Genomic DNA, 18,729 nt, shown 5'->3' with positions numbered 1-18,729 from the left:
TCCAGAACTGTATAATTTTAATCCAACAATCCAACAGCTGTATAACCGATGAATACAGCTATAAATTAGTAAGCCACTCTGAAGTTTCTCTACTGGAAGCATCTTTTATTTACCACCCCCCTTTATTAAATAAACCTAAAAGCTAAAACCAAATCTTGTGAAGAATATTTATTAGACTCTTACATGAATAATTTTAAACAGCCAACTTTTGAGATTAACTAAACTAGAATACACAGCATGGCAAATCACATAGTCCAAGACTCAAAGCACTGAATCCCACGAGTGCCAATGCCCATGCCACCATCAGGGACACCTGTCTGCTGTTCAAGACTGTGCTCTGGGGAGTGAGCCTGTGGCTCTCATTACTAGGCTGGGTAACGACAATACAAAGCCCAAGCTGCGCCACCTTCCTGGGATACCTGGACGTCAAGTCTAAGGCACCACGGGGTGCAGAGTCAGGGCCACACCCACCGTCCACGTGGAACGCCACCTTCTCACATAGCTCAGAGCCCTGACCCACCTCGGACACCTTCCAGGAGGGACACAAACTTGATCCCTGGCAGGGGGGACGTTTCTTGGCCTCCAAAGCACTGCAGTTGGTGCCCCCACACATACACGAACGCACCGTGGCCCTGCGGCAAATCTCCCCAACTGTGAGTTACAGGAAACTACAACTCTGCAGCAGACTTCCAAGCTGTTGGTGTTCTAAATAATGGCTGTCACATCTGGTCTCACCCCACTCTCTACCTGATCCTTTGGGTAAAGGTTGCAAAGCCTCCCTCAGTGAGCTGTTGGGGTCGCTGACTCCTCAGGCTTCAACCCTAAACAGCTTTCTGTTGACCCTTAGCTTGAGTAGTTTTACAAAGTAGTAAATGGCATCATCACTTCTGTCTCTAAATCTGTCCTCAATAAACCAGGTTTCTGCTGCCAAAGTTACCTAAAGCCTCATAAAAACAGCCTTTCCATAGAGTGATAGCTAGAGTGGAAGCGCTAAAAATATACCACAGATTTTAAAAATCTTTTGGTGGAGGGAGCTTAAAGGTTCTTGAATGAAAATCCACCAGAAACTACAGCCAAAAGCTGTCAAAGCAAATCCCAGGAACAGGCAGCCACTTTTGTTACTCTACCCAATTCCAGGGCAAGACCCGAGAAGATCGCCCACCCTCAGGACTTGCTAGGTCTGCAAGGTGAGAGAAAGGTCTCAAAAAGAAGGCCTGCCTTCCTGCTTACTTCTAACCTGACCCTAACACAACTGAAGCACTGAGCTGCTTCTGTGACCAAAGATGGCACGAATGAAAACTCCCTCACTTTCTAAAGTGAAGTACGACTGACCGTTGTCAAAATATCATGAGAAACAAAGAGCCAGCACCACCTGTCTGCAGAGCTATCTCCCCAGAGTGCACAAAGCGAGCTCTTTCAATATCCCAGACACCCACAGTCACCCCCACTGTCACTTCCCCAGGGAGCAGGGGGCCCCCATGAGCCAGCAAGCATCACAGGGGCAGTGACGGGCTCATTCAAAGACAAGGAGCAGCAAAGACCACAGCACGAGTACGAACAGAACTCACGGCTGATCTGCTCATCCGTTTTTGCCTCTCAACCCAAGATGGCCAGAGCCTGTTGACACGAATGCACTCTGGGAGCCTACGGACTTCAAAGCTGGATGAGGACAAACAAGCCCCAGCTCCACGGCCATCCCGGGCGGGCCATCACCACCACCACCAGCAGACACACACAGGACTATGTCAGAAGGACAGCAAAGCCCGGGTCCAGAAAGCACGAAGACGGGGGAGGGCAACTGACAGCGAATGCCCGCGTGAGCAGGGCACACCACACAGACGTGGCCGCAGGGATGGCCGGGAAAGGACAGCACGTGGGACACGACAGTGGCTGCCGCGGAGCCAGCGTGAGGCGGGACTTACTCATCGTTTTACACACAGCCATACAATAGTCCTCAGACTCAAAATTGTTCCTGTTGCCGCCGCAGCCGCCATATATAAAGCGCACGCACTTTCCCTTGGAGAGGTCGAAGTACCAACGGGGCATCACGGCCCGGCAGGGGCCCGTCATCGCCTCCTGGGAGCAGACAGCTGTGTGGAAACGGTCAGAGCGTCAGCGGGGAAGAGGGGGTGGCTGCACATGCTTCAGAACACTACGGGCCAGCCGGGGCAAGCATGGGGCGCAGGAGGTGCCAGGGCACCCGTGACGGCCAGGCAGAGCCCAAACGCCCTGGCTACGCTAAACTCACCAGCCCGAAGGTCAGCCATTCCTGAGGACGTGTGTGAAAAAGGACACCAAAGAGCTGAAAGTTAATTTTCTGGCACTGTCTTGAGTCTAGACTGACATCCAGGTGGACATACAAAGAATTCCACATCTCAGCACTCATGTTTCTGATCTGCTGGGTGGAAGGTGTTTGCCTGACTTGCTGATCTTGGGCTTGCAAGGATCAGACGAGCTGATGTGGGTGAAAAGCTGGGACGCTGTGTTGGAGACCACTTAGGCCTCCAGAAAGGATGCGTGTTCTCTGTGCTTATGATTCCTCATGGTGAATCATAAACTTGTACACTCTTTAAGTAATTTCCCTGGGCTGGGTCCTGAATAATTCCTTGGCTCTTAGTTGGCCTCAAATACACAAGCAGCAGAAGGCTGTGTAAATGGCTCTGACCCTATGATGTTGTTTGTTCTTTAATTGGCAGGATGAGAAAAACTGGGGCCCTAACCCATTTCCTAGGATGTCCTTAAATATCCCCTCCCAGCTACAAACATCTTTGTAACGGACGAGCAGGGCAACCTACAGATGGGAATGCATTTGAGAAAAGGAACACCAAGGAGGGGGATTTGGTGGTGTTGGTGGTGGGTTTCCCTCGGGGAGCACCTGTAAGGCTGCACAAGTCAGTCATGCTGCAGGGAGATTATACGCTCTCCTCTCTAGTTCTGCTGTCTCATCAGATCTTGCTCTGATTCGGGCCTGTCTCTCCCTGGGGGCAGCACCCGCCAGGCGCCCTGCAGTGGTGGCCGCCTGTCACTGCTCAGATGGCACCCCAAGGTGCTGGCAGGTGAAGGTCACCTTCAGTGTGCAGAAACACACCCTTTCCTTACCTGGAACGGACAGAGCCCTGAGTTCTAAGTGAGCAGCGAGTGTACGGGCACGGCTGAGGCCCGGCACCGGGTTACCTTTAACGTCGTGGGTGATCTCCTTTTCAGACACAGTGTCATCGCTGCTGGGCTCGGTTGGGTTCTCTCCGGTGTAGTCGTCCCCTTTGAAGGTGTCGTAGTAATAATCGCGCTCTTCCACCACTTCCTCCCCCTCGTCCTCATCGACAGCTGCTTCTGTGAAGTCTTCCAAGTCCGCCTCAGTCGGAAATTCACTAATGGGGACAATAAAGAAGGAAGGTGGGACAATGACTGCCTTCCCCACTGGGAGACGCAACACAGAGCCAGGAAGTCAGCGCACACCCCACCGCGCCATGAGAGCAGAGCCCTCGGCCCGGCCGTGTTGGCAGAAGGGGAGGGTAAGTGGCCAGGGACCACATTAGCCTGCAGAAAACAGCATGGCCCAGGGTGAGGGGACAGGGAAGGCTGCCCGGGCTCCCACGAACAGCAGGCTGAGTCAGCTCACACATGAACAAGGGGCAGCCCCTTGTCCAAAAGCACAGAGGGTGAACAAACAGGCGACCTGGCTTTACAGGCTTGGGACAGGAGTTCACCTTTTATAAATGTCGTAGTCATCGTCATCGTCGTCATCATCGTCATCCTCCTCCTCATCCTCCTCCTCTTCCTTCGACACAGCGGACTCCACAACCTTTGTCTGGGGGCAGCACACGTACTCGGTGCCGTGGAACTGGTCGACCCCGCAGGGCAAGAGCATGCCATAACTATACAAGGTCATTCCCCGGGTCAGACACGCCTGCAAGCAGCCAAAAGACCCACGTGACGACATGCTCCACAGCAAGGGCGGCCACGCGCTCCCTGACCCAAAGAAACCCTTATTAGATCACTGCAATGCTTTCCCTTAAGGCCCCAAGTTCCCTGCCAAAAAAGATGTGATTCTATTATTTTAAGAAGATTCACAAATTTTGCTTAACATACACCACATGGGACAAAAACGTTGAAAGCCCAAAACTGGGGGAAAAAAAAAATTAAGGGAAAGGGAGTTTTTTCTAGAAATTATCACCACCAGGTAAAGGTGGTCGCCAACGATTTCCATTCATCAGCGGAGCAGGCAGTACTTCAGGAAGATGACTGACTGGAGAACCAACTTAACTGCACAAGACAGGAGGAGAGTGTTTCTCTCCACCAGAAGAATGAAATGACAGCTAATCCCGTGGCACCCATTCCCGTGCCTGCGCTTTCCCACGCAGTCCAGAGGGCACGGGGCGGCTGGCCGGGAGCTGCGCTGACCGCACCCAGCGTCCTTGCTCAGACTGAGCTTCAGCAGCTGAGCTGCCCAGCCAGCACCTCCCTACAAAAGTACCTATGCCCTTTGCTCCCCAATATGTTTAAGCCAGAAGATACAAGCAACAGCGAACTTCAAAGAGGTGATGGGGGAAGGAGAATTTAACCACGTGGTGAGAGGTGGAGATGTCCCCTTCCTTCCTCGCAGCGGCAGCGATGCCCGACCTCCCTGCCCAGAGCCCTTTACCTCTTTGACCACAGTGTGCCAGTGCTGGTGATTCTCGCACATCTCCATCCGCTCCTTGTGGAAAAACTGGCACTTTTCCGGAACTAGCAGAACATCACTTACAAATTCACCCACTGGAAAAGAGAAGCTATGTCAGAAACAAATTGGACCGTGGGCTCAGGGTGAAAGCGACTTGCTGTGGAAGGTTGAGGCAGCCACCGCCGGGCATACATAGGAGCCATCTCTAACCCGCATCAGTGGAGCTGTGTTTCTTGTGGAAAAAGACCAGTGGACACTACAGCTCCAGGCAGGCCGGCAGCAGAACCCCACCTTGCTTTAGAGCCACAGCACTAGGGTGCTCCTAACTGCCCGGGCTCCAATGCCATGTGACAGGGGGATAGAAACAGGGCTCCCGGGACCCCACCATCCCTCTACAGCCCTTCAGCACACAGCCACACCCCTCAGCCACTCTAGCCTCTCACTTCCCTCCTTCTGCCCTCGCCTGTTCAACAGCACAGTACCCAGGGAAAGAGGACTGGGTGCTCCACTGAAGAACAGACGAGTCTTCCTTTAGCCCTGTATGCACCTAAAGACACCGAGCTCTAAGACAAGCCGCCACTGCAGGGACTGACTCAGGCAGGGGTAATCAACGGACGGTTAACTACAAAGAGGAAAAGGGACCTTTACCAAGGGACACTCAGACGCACTTCCTTGACCAGACGACCAACTTGGCATCACCGATATTGGACGGAATGACAGCTGTGATGCCCCAAGAACACCTCACCCGTGCAGTGTTTCTGCCAAAAATGTATAACTTGAATCTAATCATGATAAACAAATTCAAATTATTCAGGGATATTCTACTAAACAAAAAGCCTGGACAGAAAGGAAAGAAAAGAAAGAAAGACCAGGGAGCTAGTTTAGATCAAATGACATGTGTGGTCCCTGCCTCGATTCTGCATTTTTAAACAGAAGTTATAAAAAAATCTATAAAAGCAGACGGCCCCACGGTGCCAGGCCTCTGGCCTCTCACTGCTCTTTCCTTGCAAGCGTGCCCACATGTCCTCTCACATGCATTAAGCTTTCTCCCTGCTTTCTCAAGAAAAAAAAAAGAGAGAGAGAGAATAAAAGAAAAGATATAAAGGACATCATTGGGATCTTTAGGGAATTGTCCGCAGTGCTTTAACTGCATTGTTCTTACACAGCAGAATGTTCCTGCCGTAAGGAGCAACAAGCTGAAGTGTTTAGAGGTGAACTGTCATGGTGTCTCAACTTCCTCTCAAATGATTTAACCAAAAAATAAAAAGTACACAGAAACATACAGAGATAGAGATGGAGTAAATAAGGTGTGCCGGTTTGAGTGTATTGTGTCCCCCAAATGCCATTATCTTTGTGGTCTTGTGTGGGGCAGAAGTTTTGGTGACGGTTAGATTTGCTTGGAGTGTGCCCCACCCAGCTGTGGGAGATGATTCTGATGAGATGTTCCCATGGAGGCGTGGCCCCGCCCATTTGGGGTGGGCCTTGATTGGTGGAGCTATATAAATGAGCTGACTCGGGGGGAGAAAAGAGAGTGCAGCTGGGAGTGATGTTTTGAAGAGAAGCAAGCTTGCTAGAAAGGAACGTCCTGGGAGAAGCCGTTTTGAGGCCGGAGCTTTGGAGCAGACGCCAGCTGCCTTCCTAGCTAACAGAGGTTTTCCGGACACCACTGACCGTCCTCCGGTGAAGGTACCCGATTGCTGAGGTGTTACCTTGGATGCTTTGTGGCCTTAAGACTGTAACTGTGTAGTGAAATAAACCCCCGTTTTATAAAAGCCTGTCCATCTCTGGTGTTTTGCATTCTGCAGCATTAGCAAACTAGGACATAAGGCAAAATGGTACCATCTAGGTAGGTATTGAGCTATTCACCAATACAAATTTCCTGTAGGTCTAGAATTTTTCACAATAAAATCTGGGAGAAAATACACATTGATTTGTTAAAAAAATAAAATGCTCGTCTTTTAGAAATAGATGCTGAAGTATTTATAGAAAAAATGGTGTGTCTGTGATTTGTTTAAAACAAATTGTGGGTGGGGCTCTTGATGAAATAAGAGGGGTCGTGATTGGTGATTGCTACAGCTGGAGAACAGGGCTTAGGGGTCACCTGCATCATTCACTCTATATTTGGATGTTTGTAACTTTCCATAATAAGACCATACATGTCACAGGCTTGTCCCCAGAGATTCTCACTCAGCAGGCCTAAGGGGGGACACTGATTTGCACTTAACAAGCATCCCATGGGACTGATGCAGGAGATAGAGTTTGTCATCGCCACACAGTCCCTATGGGTCTAAGAGGAGGAAGGCAGAGACAAGGGCGTCTGTGCCTGGTTCTGGGAGAGACATTTAACTAGGGCAGAGGTCTAGTGGAAGTCTACAGAGGCCTGCTCCCTGCTTCGCCAACATGGCCCCAGGCCCCGCCGTCTCCGGCCACTGCAGTCTCTTCCACTACCTGAGTGGACAGGGAAGGGAGCTCCGATGTACAGTAAGAGGGGAAGACGAGCTGTGCACATCACGAGCTGGAGCAGCGAGTAGTTTCCACTCATCAAGACCAGTTAGGTTTCCTCACTCTATGAGCACAGGGACATCCTGGGTCAAGTAGCTCGAGTGAACATACTGAGCTCAGCGACATCTTGGTGCCATACCACAGAACAGGGGCCAGTCCGACGCAGTGCTGCCCAGGAGGGCCCTAAGGGTCCGGGCGAGGTGGCACCTGTGCACAAGCTTCACAGACAGCTAGACTCACCATTAAGGGGCAGAACCAAGCCCAAGGGCAACCGACATCTGCCTCCATGTGGAGAGAAGAAGCTGACACTCAGGACGAGTAGAAATCCTTAAATCCTCACATGCAAGGTGCCAACTCACACTGTCTGAGGTGACTACTCCGTATTAATCAGGGGATTATTACACGTGTTAACTGTGACAGAAAGCTACCAAAGCATATGTAAGCATATGTAAGATGTAGCGTACAGTATTAAAAACACTCTGCAGTGATGTCACCAACATGGCTATGTAAGACGTCCCCTGAAAAAGCCACCCCAGAGATTTAGAAGAAAGCAGTGAATCCCACCTGCTTAGAACTCTGGAAGATGGTAGAGAATGGAGACGGACTCCACAGAAAAATACCAGGTAGGAAAATTGCTTCCGGAACTGCTGGTCTGTTCCCACTCCCCCTCCCCTCACTTGGTCCCACACAGCGTGGGCATCGCAGAGGCAGCACAGTGGGTCTCTGTTGTAGTGCAACTCACAGCAGAGAGTAAACTCCACGCACATCCAGGTATGGGGACCGAGTCTGCAGAGACCCAGGGATGTGGAAGCAGGGTGCGTGTAAGTATTAAAGCTAAGCTGGTATCTTTTCAAATTAGTAGTAGAGACATAGTTTGTGTGATAAAAACCCCAGGGTAACCGCAAAGAGAGTATTTAAAAATATATACAGAAACAGAAACAAGAAAGGGATCAGTCAGATACTTTGTAAGATCAACTGCACAGAAAAGGCTGCAAAAAAGGAAGAGACAAAAAAAAAAAAAAATACAACATATAAAAACACAAGGACAAAATGGCTGAAGTAAGTACTACCTTTACAGTAATAATGCTGAATGTTAATGGGTTAAACTCCCCAATCGAAAGACACCGATTGGCAGAATGGATAAAAAAGCACAATCCAACTATAAGTTGTTTACAAAAGGCTCATCTTAGACCCAAAGTGAAAGGATGGAAAAAGATATTCCATGCAAATGGTAATGAAAATAGAGCTGGGGGCAGCTATACGAATACTGGACAAAATAGACTAAATCAAAAGCTGTTATAAGAAATGATGAAAGCCACCATACATTAATAAAAGGGGCAATCCACCAAGAAGAAATAACAATCATAAATACTTATGCACCTAACCACGGTGCCCCAAAATATATGAAGCAAACACTGGCAATAGTGAAGGAAGACATGGACACCGCTAAAATAATAGCTGGAGACTTCAATACACCACTTTACACATCTAGATGGGAGAGCTATAAGGAAACAGAAAACTTGGATAATATGACAAATGAACTAGGCCTAAGAGATATATACAGAGCATTGCACCCAAAACAGCAGGACATACATTCTTCTCAATGGCACATGGATCATTCTCCAGAACAGACCACATGCTGAGTCACAAAACAAGTCTCAACAGATGAAACAGTTTCAGTGGCTGAGAGATTCCAAATGGAGTCGAGAGGTCACCCTGGTGGACATTCTTATGCACTATATAGATAACACCTCTTAGGCTTTAATGTATTGGAATAGCTAGAAGTAAATACCTGAAACTACCGAACTCCAACCCAGCAGTCTGGACTCCTGAAGACAATTATATAATAATGGAGATTACAAGGGGTGACGGTGTGATTGTGAAGACCTTGTGGATCACACCCCCTTCATCTAGTGTATGGATGAGTGGAGGAATGGGGATAAAAACTAAAGGACAAATGGCGTGGGATGGGGGGATGATTTGGGTGTTCTTTTTTCACTTTTATTTTTTATTCTTGTTCTGGTTCTTTCTGATGTAAGGAAAATGTTCAGAGATAGATTGTGGTGATGAATGCATAAATATGTTATCATACTGTGGACAGTGGATTGTATATCATGGATGACTGTATGGTGTGTGAATGTATTTCAATAAAACTGAATTTAATAAAGAAAAAAAAAAAGTCTCAATAAATTTAGAAAGACTGAAATCATACAAAGCATCTTCTCTGACCATAATGGAAGAAGCTGGAAATCAGTAACAGGCAGAGAACTGGAAAATCCACCAATACATGGAAGCTAAATAAAACTCTCTTAATCAGGTCAAAGAAGAAAGCAAGGGAAATCAGTAAATATCTTGACATGAATGAAAACAAGAACACAACACATCAAAACATGATGTGCAGCAAAAGTGGTGCTGAGAGGGAAATTTATCACCCTAAATGTCTACATTAAAAAAGAACTAAAACCAAAGACCTAACTGCACACCTGAAGGCACTAGAAAAAGGAACAGCAAACTAATCTCAAAGCAAGTAGGAGGAAAGAATTAACAAAGATTAGGGCAGAAATAAATGAAATTGAGAATGAAAAAACAACAGAGAGAATTAACAGAACTGAAAGTTGGGCCTTTGACAAGATCAGTAAAACTGATAAACCCTTAGCTAGCCTGAACAAAAGAGAGAAGACGCAAATAAATCACAAATGAGAAGGGGGGCATTACTACTGACCCCACAGAAATAAAAAGGATCATAAGAGGATACTAGAACAACTGTATGCCAACAAATTAGACAACTCAGATGAAATGGACAAATTCCTAGAAACACACAAACAACCTATGCTGACTCTACAAGAAATAGAAGACCTCAACAGACCAGTAACAAGTAAAGAGATTAAATCAGCTACTGAAAACCTCCCAACAAAGAAAAGCCCAGGACCAGATGGCTTCACAGGGGGATTCTACCAATCATTCCAAGAAGAATTAATACCAATTTTGCTCAAACTCTTCCAAAAAAATTATTATAATAATAAAGATATTACAAGAAAATTACAGACTAATTTCTCTCTTACAAATACAGATGCAAAAATTCCTCAACAAAACACTTGCCAATCGAATCCAATAGCACATTAAAAGAATTACACACCAAGTTTAAGTGGGTTTTATCCAAGTATGCAAGGGTGATTTAACACAAGAAAATCAATTAGTGTAATACACCACACATTAACAAAATGAAAGGAAAAAAAGCACATGATCATCTCCATTTATGCAGAAAAGGCATTTGACAAAATCTAACACTGCTTCCTGATATAAACACTCAGAACACTAGGAATAGAAGGAAACTTCCTCAACATGATCAAGGGCCTATATAAAAAGCCAAAAGCTAACATCTTACTTAATAGAGAAAGAATGAAAGCTTTCCCTATATCTGGAACAAGACAAGGATGCCCACTGTGGCCACTGGTATTCAACATTGTACTGAAGTTCTAGCCGGAGTAGTCAGGCAAGAAAAAGAAAAGGCATCCAAACTGGAAAGGAAGAAGCAAAACTTTCACTATTTGCACACAATGTGATCTTATATATGGAAAGTCCCAAAAAATCGACAAAGCTACTAGAGCTAATAAACAAATTCAGCAAAGTGGCAGGATACATGAACAACATGCAAAAATCAGTAATTTCTGCATGTTAGTAAAGAGCAATCTGAAGAGGAAATCAAGGAAAAAAATTCCATTTACAATAGCAACCAAAAGACCCAAATATCTAGGAATAAATTTAACCAAGGAGTAAAAGACTTATACGTAGAAACATACAAAACATTGCTAAAAGAAATCAAAGAGGATCTAAATGAATGGGAGGACATGCTCCTGGTAGATGGCCCTGGGAAGGGGTGAAAGGCACACCCAGTCATTTACCCCGCGCATGGTCCACCACGGGGAAGGGGCAAATTCTTCGTATATGACACAGGACTCTGAGGCTGCAAATGGATGCCTGCAACGGGCAAGGGAGCTGCTCAGATACCAGGGGCAGTTGCTGATGCCTGCACCTCAAAGCTTCTGAGCCTGGCTTGATTTTAAAGTAGACATTGAATCAAGGCATTAATTTGGTAGTCTTCAAATCACAGTAGCACATCCTGTTCACATCTCCATCCCAAAACAACGGCAGCGGCCAAGGGCTTATAAATGCTAGAGATGACTAAGCCCCCATTCCTACAAAAGAGTGGTAGCTTTGCTTTTTTGCAACCTCACCAACTGTTCCACTTTGACCACCCTATCTATCAATTTTAAAATTTTATTGCTAATGGGAAGAGAGTACTAGCAACATAAGATATAAGGATCATGTGAATAAGAGGAAGTGTCTCACCAAATATATGAAGCATCAGTTTAAAAGAGTCGCATTGGTGGGCTGTAAAGTACAGTGAGAATAAGGCAGAGCTCAGCCATGTGGTGAGCAAAGACGTCTACGGGGCAATACCAGCCTACTAAGAAAAACAATAGTGGTGTCCTGGGATAGCAGTAATAACCCTAGCACACCCAAACCAATTACTAGAGGCACCCAGACAACATATTCACATCCTAGTTTTCCCAAATCCCCATCTTCTCAACCTTCTTTGGGTTTGCTAGACAGCAACATACTTTTTTTACCGGTGAATTTTATTCCATCTTTAAAACTGCAAATAGGTCTGGCATCCTGTTGTTTCCACTGCTGCATAACTCTTAGATCTTATTCATCAGCCTACTGAACTGTTCCTTTTTCAGAGACATAGATACCATCCCCAAATTTTCTTATATCCTTGTTTTTAACTGATGTTGCTTGCTGAATCAAAGCAGATGAATTTGATAGAAGTTCAATGTCATTTCCTTCAAGAATTAACTCATCTTTCTGGGTTTGAGATATTGAACAGGCAACACCTGGCCTCATCCGAACCCTATGGATATATTTTTCACCCAAGAAATTTCGGATTTCAACCAGAGACCCACTTTCATGAATAACGTTGATGGGGAAGTGAGCATACATAGACCTCATCTTGTAACGGAAGCCCAGTGTAAAACCCCTGATCGTGTTCTGTACATGACTACAGAGAATGCAAACTGTAGCCAGTTCCTATTTCCCCATTTGTCAACCCGAAGCCTCTTCCTTTTCTTCCCAAGTAGACTGACTTCGACAATTGGTATGATTGTAGTCCCTCCACAGGGTTCCTCGGGGGCCCTTCACAATAACTGTGCATCCCTTCAATGTGATGTCGACATTTTCTGGAATGTTAACAGTCTGGCTGCTGAGAATGGTCTTCATTCTCGCAGATGTGGAAAAATGGCAGCAACATCTTAAAGAGGGTGTGGGAGCCAATGCCAAACACACCACACCATCTCTACTCCAACATGTGGTCCTCATCTTGGTGTGTATTAATGGACTTGCTGTGGTTACTTCTGGTGAATACAATGGAAAAAAAAATTGAGAACGGTTGCATAACTCTGTAAACATACTAAAAACAACTGTAGTCTTTAAATGAGTGAACTGTGTGGTGTGTGAGTTATATCTCAATAAATCAGTTTAAAAAAAAAACAAAACGGTGCAACCACTTTAAAGCTCTTTTCTCCTCCTCCTTCATCAAGACAGGTTTTATGACAACACAGGGGACAGGTCTGGGATCAACCTTCTGGCCGACAGGATTGAGAGACTGGTTATTTTTACAGGGGTTATTGTGCAAACAAGTAAATATACTGAGGATAACAGAACTTTGGTTTCCTACTGTCAGAGAATGGAAGTTACAAAATGGAAAAGGGCAAGGTTAGAATAATCCTTGGTGTTGAGGCTGGAATTAGAGGTATCACTATGAACTCTCTGCTTTCAATACATATACATAAATATAAAGACGCATGTATGTCTATATATACACACATGTATTTCTCAGCTCTGTCTGCTGGGTGGACCTAGAGGCTCTAAAATTCTAGTAGCACTAAGCATACTTAGTATAAGGAACCAGGGCTTCTTGGAGAAATGGCTAACTCCAGGGGAAGGAAGAGAAAATACAGGACGGGCCTCAAGCATCTTTTTGTACCACAAAGTAAGGACATTCTCAAAGAATGATAGGGACATGTCAAAAAAGATACAGGAATCACCCTGAAGGTGCTCCTATTGGCCAGATCTGCACAATGAGTTCAAAATGATTTAAATAAATTAATGGAGATACCATCTTAGCCAGGTGATAAAAGCTATCACCAGGAATGGAACAGAGTGTCATCATCAACTCGTAAGATACAAAGAAAAGAAACAGAATCATTTCTGTGATATCCCCCTCAAAAATGCATATATCATAAGGATTGTAAGACACACTCAAATTGAGATGCTTTCTATAAAGTAATCAGCCTGAGCCCTAAGAAACAACTATATGAGACGTGGTCCTGGATTGGATCCTGGCCATCATTGAAACAACAGGCTAAGCTTGTATAGGGTTTACAGATTAGATATTAGATCAGTGTGAAGTTCCTGATTTTGATGTTTGTACTATGACTATACATGAGAATGTCCATGTTTTTAGAAAATACACACTGAAGTATTACGGAATAAGGGCACCATGTTCTGCAACTTCCTAGCAAATTTTAAATTTAAAATGTAAAAAATGAAACAACTCAGCAGAGAGTCTGTGTGTGAGAGTGTATGTGTGAGTGTGTGAATGTGTGTAAGAGAAAGAGAGATAGAGAGTGTGTGTATGTGTGTAGGGAGGGAGGGAGAATGACTAAGGTTAATACAGTAAAATGTTAATAACCAGAGAATCTGAAATCTGAGTATGGGGTATTACGGGCGTTCTTCAAACTATTTTTACAACCCTTCTGTGAATCTGAAATTATTTTTAATATAAAGAGGCAGAAGTAACTCTAAGAGTTATCACCAAAAGGCTTTCTAAGGAGTACATGGAAAAAAGGTGGTGGTGCTGGTTGCTAACCAATGTCAGTCCCACCTGGGTGGTCTAGGGGGACGCAGGACAGAGGACATTAAAAGCCACTGCTTCTTAGATGATCACAAGGAAGAAATGGCACTATTTCCTTTCTACTACCTACCTCCCTTAAACGCCAGTCTCCTGGTCCCCCACAGCTTAGGCTCAGGCAACTGCACCTACTTCACAATAACAATGGAAAGCTCTGCTTGTTGGTTAAGAAGCTGTCCAAATGGGTGTTGTGGTAAAACAAGAATAACTGTCTGAATTAACTAACAATGAAGACTGTATAAAGCTTCATTCAGTGACCACAAAACAAAGACGATGTTGAGCAGATTATAGCAGCATTTGTCTTTTACACATTTAGTCAACGACAATATCATTTCCTCATTTGATTCTGTAACACACTGAAAAATTCAAACTATAGCATTTGTAAAATAAAGGAATAAAGGTAGGGTCCTTGTGTAACTATCATAAACAGTGTATCTTATGTTCTAGGGACTGTTGTGATGCTGAGGGTACAAAGAAAACTAAAACAGGGTCCCTATTTTCAAGGTATTTACAATCGAGCTGGAAAAAGATATAAATGGCCAATTATTACACAGTATGACAGGTGCAATGACAGAAGCAAGGATTACTAAAGAAATCTGGATAGAAAATAAGACCAGGAGGGAAGGCTTCCTTTATAGGAAAAACTAGCCAAGTAAAGAAATGTTCCAAACAATGGCAGGTCTGTGAACAGAACCACCTGGTGTTCAGTGTTGGGGAAGTGTGAGCACAAAGCAGGGAATGGGAGACTGGAGGAAGAGTTAAGCAAGGGCCAGACTAGGGGGAGTTTTTAAGGCCAGCTAAGGAGCTGAGTTTGCCAGGTTGCTCTAACAAACACCACAGACTAGTTGGCTTAAACAACAGGAACTGATTGTGTCACAGCACAGTCTGGAGGCTAGAAGTCCAAAATCAAGGTGTCAGCAGGTCATAAATTCCCTGAAATCCATAACGTAATGTTCTGCTGATGGCTTGCCAGTGATCCGTAACTCAATCTCTGCCTCCATCTTGTGACCGTCTCTCTCCCCCATCTGTCTCCTACTGAGCATATCCAAACTTCCTCTTCTTACAAAGATACCAGTCATATTGGATTAATAAGGCCCACCCTAATCTACTTTGATCTCATCGAATCACATCTTCAAAGATCCTATTTAAAAATGAGTTCATGCTCACAGGACTGGGGGTTAGGACTCAAACACATCTTTTTTGGGGGGCAGGATTCATTCAATCCGTAACAGGAGCTTAAACACAATTCTTTTAGGTGAAAGAAAGCTACTATAGGGTGTTTTTTTTTTAATTCAGTTTTACCGAGATATATTCACATACCATACAATCATCCATAGTGTACAACCAACTGTTTACAGTACCATCATATAGTTGTACATTCATCACCCCAATCTATTTTTGAACATTTTCCTTACAGCAGAAAGAATCAGAGTTAAGAACAAAAAATAATAATAAAATACTATAGGGTTTTATGCAGGGGACAGGCATAATTACATCTTTATTTTAAATCATCAAGGACAATAGCTTGGGCAACAAAACTGAGAGAAATTGTATGGGGACTATTGTCACACACCCAGCAAGAAATGGCCAAATGCTGAACTTGAGCAGTGGGATCCAGTGGAAAGGAAGGACAGAAGCCAGACGCTCCCAAATTTTCTCAGTTCCCAGTAGTTTTTCATGGCACCACTAGGCCAAAACAAACAACCCAAAAGCTAAGTAGTTAGGTGCAAATAAGTATTTGTGTTCTAACACCTTAGTGCCTGTTGGGCACTGCACAACTACACCAACCTTGTCATCGGACTGCACACCACCATCCTTGTTTTTTTCTCTTCCTCAGTGATTTTCGTGTGACTCTTCCTGTTTATTACCAGAACCACCGAAAACCCAGTTTTGCAAAGATACGAGGTCATGGAAAAGAATGGAGTGATCTAATGTTGAAACTGGGAACTAACTCCAGCTCTTAGTTTGCAGGACATTTGACAGGTATCACTGTGTCTCCCTTGAAAATAAAAACTACTCACAATACCCGTATGAATTTGCTGCAATGCCCTGGGCTGCCTATGTGCACCATTTCAGAACTGCGGAGACAAGCAGTATTTGAAAGGTAAGAATAAGCAGGGTTTGAAACGGACAAGATGTGGGAGGATAAGGAATAAAAAGGTCTCCGAGGTTGCGAGCACGGGTGTCTAGGTGGGGATTGGAGCCAGAAGAACCTACAGGAAGGGGAGGAAGACCAGGTCACCAAAGCCTTTGGGGGGGGGGGGGGTTGATGCAAAAGGAGGAACCTATATAAAAAGAAGAATCGATGTCAAGTACAATCTATCTGTTGTCTACAAATACTCAAGAACAACTTCCTTTCACTTAAGTTTGAGCACCGTATAGAGAACTAAAACCTCACACCCACAGACTCTTAGAGCTGAAGGGAAGAACATCCTTAAATCACATCACTCACAATTTCTAAGGAATCTCACACTACTGCAAGATGCTGTTATAAAAGCATACTCCAGGGGAACAATAATCCAAGAAGAACAGATTAGCTATCGTGGGTAAATTTAATGTTCTGGGAATGCCCAGGAATGACTATGGTCTGTTAATTTCTGATGGGTACAGTAGGAACAAGTTCACAGAAATGTTGCTATATTAGGTTACTTTCTTGGGGTAGAGTAGGAACACGTTGGAAGTAAAGTAGTTATCTTAGGTTAGTTGTCTTTTTCTTACTCCCTTGTTACGGTCTCTTTGAAATGTTCTTTTATTGTATGTTTTTTTTAAATTTAAAAAAATTTTTTTTTTTTCATATAGTTGATTTAGGAAAAAAAAAAAGTTTAAAAAAAAAATAAGGAAAAAAATATGCAGAGCCCTCTGGAGGAGCTGGTGGAGAATGCAGGGGTATTGGTCTGCCTCACCTTGATGGTTGCTAACATGCCCACAGACATAGAGGACTGGTGGTTTGATGGATTGAGCCCTCTACCACGGGATTTGCCCTTGGGAAGACTGTTGCTGCAAAGGAGAGGCCAGGCCTCCCTATATTTGTGCCTAAGAGTCTCCTCCTGAATGCCTCTTTGTTGCTCAGATGTGGCCCTCTCTCTCTAGCTAAGCCAACTTGAAAGGTGAAATCACTGCCCTCCCCCCTACATGGGAGCAGACACCCAGGGGAGTGAATCTCCCTGGTAACGTGGAATATGACTCCCGGGGAGGAACCTAGACCCGGCATCATGGGATGGAGAACATCTTCTTGGCCAAAAGGGGGATGTGAAAGGATATGAAATAAGCTTCAGTGGCAGAGAGATTCCAAAAGGAGCCGAGAGGTCACTCTGGTGGGCACTCTTATGCATAATACAGACAACCCTTTTTCGGTTCTAATGCATTGGGGTAGCTGGTGGTAGATACCTGAAACTATCAAACTACAACCCAGAACCCATGAATCTTGAAGACAATTGTATAAAAATGTGGCTTATGAGGGGGGACAGTGGGATTGGGGGGGCCATGGGATCACAATCCCCTTTGTCTAGTTTGTGGATGGATGAGCGGAAAGGTGGGGGAAGGAAACAAACAAACAGACAAGGGCGCCCAGTGTTCTCTTTTACTTTAGTTGCTCTTTTTCACTTTAATTATTATTCTGGTTATTTTTGTGTGTGTGGTAATGAGGGTGTCAGGGATTGATTTTGGTAATGAATGTACAATTATGCAATGGTACTGTGAACAATCAAATGTACGATTTGTTTTGTATGACTATGTGGTATGTGAATGTATCTCAATAAAATGAAAAATAAAAAAAAAAAGCATATTTCATTGTCCTCTTTCCCCCAATGAATACTTTTACCACAAATTTAACTGCTACATATTTTCAACACTATTATCAGGTGCTGATTCTTCCTGTTATTTGGCTACAGTTCCTTGCTAGATGTGAGAATGAGAAAGCAAGATATTCCATTCTGCTGCCCTTTGCTGTTAGAGGAAAGGTTTTAAGGAATGAAGGGAGGGGAGAGTAAGTTAACTTGATGGCTAAAATTAGACACATCTACAGAACTACTTAGGATGTCTGTGTTTATGCTACATAGAGGTTAATCTATCACAGATAATCTAAAAGCGACTGTTTTGCCCTTTCAGGCTTTTGTGACCAAGCAAATCTGTCCCCGAATCACCCAGACTACAGAAATGTAAGCATACTTCTGATGCATCAGGCAATGAGTCATTACGATGAATACTTTCACTGAGCATTTAAAGCAACAACCCTGTTTCTTTCCTCAAGTTGGCACTGACTGTTTACACCAGCTACACAGTCCTGACACCCTAAGAAACCCTCCAGAATGGCAAGTGCCAAAGGGCCCCGCACCCGAGTGCCCACCAGCTGGCTCATTACGAGCCATGTCTCCTCCTGGAAACAATCAGAATTTTGGTCTGGCTTATAATATGGGATTTTGGTGCCTTGCATGTGCGTGTGTTGGGTGAAGTCTCTGCTTTAGGACCACTCACAACCACCACTGTGAGGACAAAGTCAGACTGCTCAGGGGGCAGCAACACCCAATACTATGAACAAGACTCATCCTCAAAAGACACAACAATGTCCGCAGCAGCAGAAGCAGAGCTAATCATA

At 44.7% G+C, this 18,729-nt stretch overlaps 1 protein-coding gene across 4 annotated transcripts in view; it reads right to left on the bottom strand.

Annotated features, from left to right (window-relative positions):
• The window catches only part of APLP2 (amyloid beta precursor like protein 2), a 96,070-nt gene that overhangs the window by 16,782 nt on the left and 60,559 nt on the right, over window positions 1-18,729 (bottom strand). For 2 of the 4 annotated variants that reach the window (XM_037841958.1, XM_037841959.1), the window contains exons 4-7: window positions 4,643-4,755; window positions 3,708-3,907; window positions 3,175-3,368; window positions 1,923-2,090 (exon numbers count right to left, since the gene is read on the bottom strand). In XM_037841958.1, coding sequence (XP_037697886.1) covers window positions 1,923-2,090; window positions 3,175-3,368; window positions 3,708-3,907; window positions 4,643-4,755 — 675 coding nt within the window. The remainder of the gene's footprint in view (window positions 1-1,922; window positions 2,091-3,174; window positions 3,369-3,707; window positions 3,908-4,642; window positions 4,756-18,729) is intronic. The other 2 variants (XM_037841960.1, XM_037841961.1) reach the window with 1 other exon arrangement.

Source organism: Choloepus didactylus, chromosome 6 (genome assembly GCF_015220235.1).
Source record: "Choloepus didactylus isolate mChoDid1 chromosome 6, mChoDid1.pri, whole genome shotgun sequence".
Classification (NCBI taxonomy): Eukaryota; Metazoa; Chordata; class Mammalia; order Pilosa; family Megalonychidae; genus Choloepus; species Choloepus didactylus.
The sequence above is the reverse complement of the archived record's forward strand: the minus strand, read 5'-3'. Positions and strand labels throughout refer to the sequence as shown.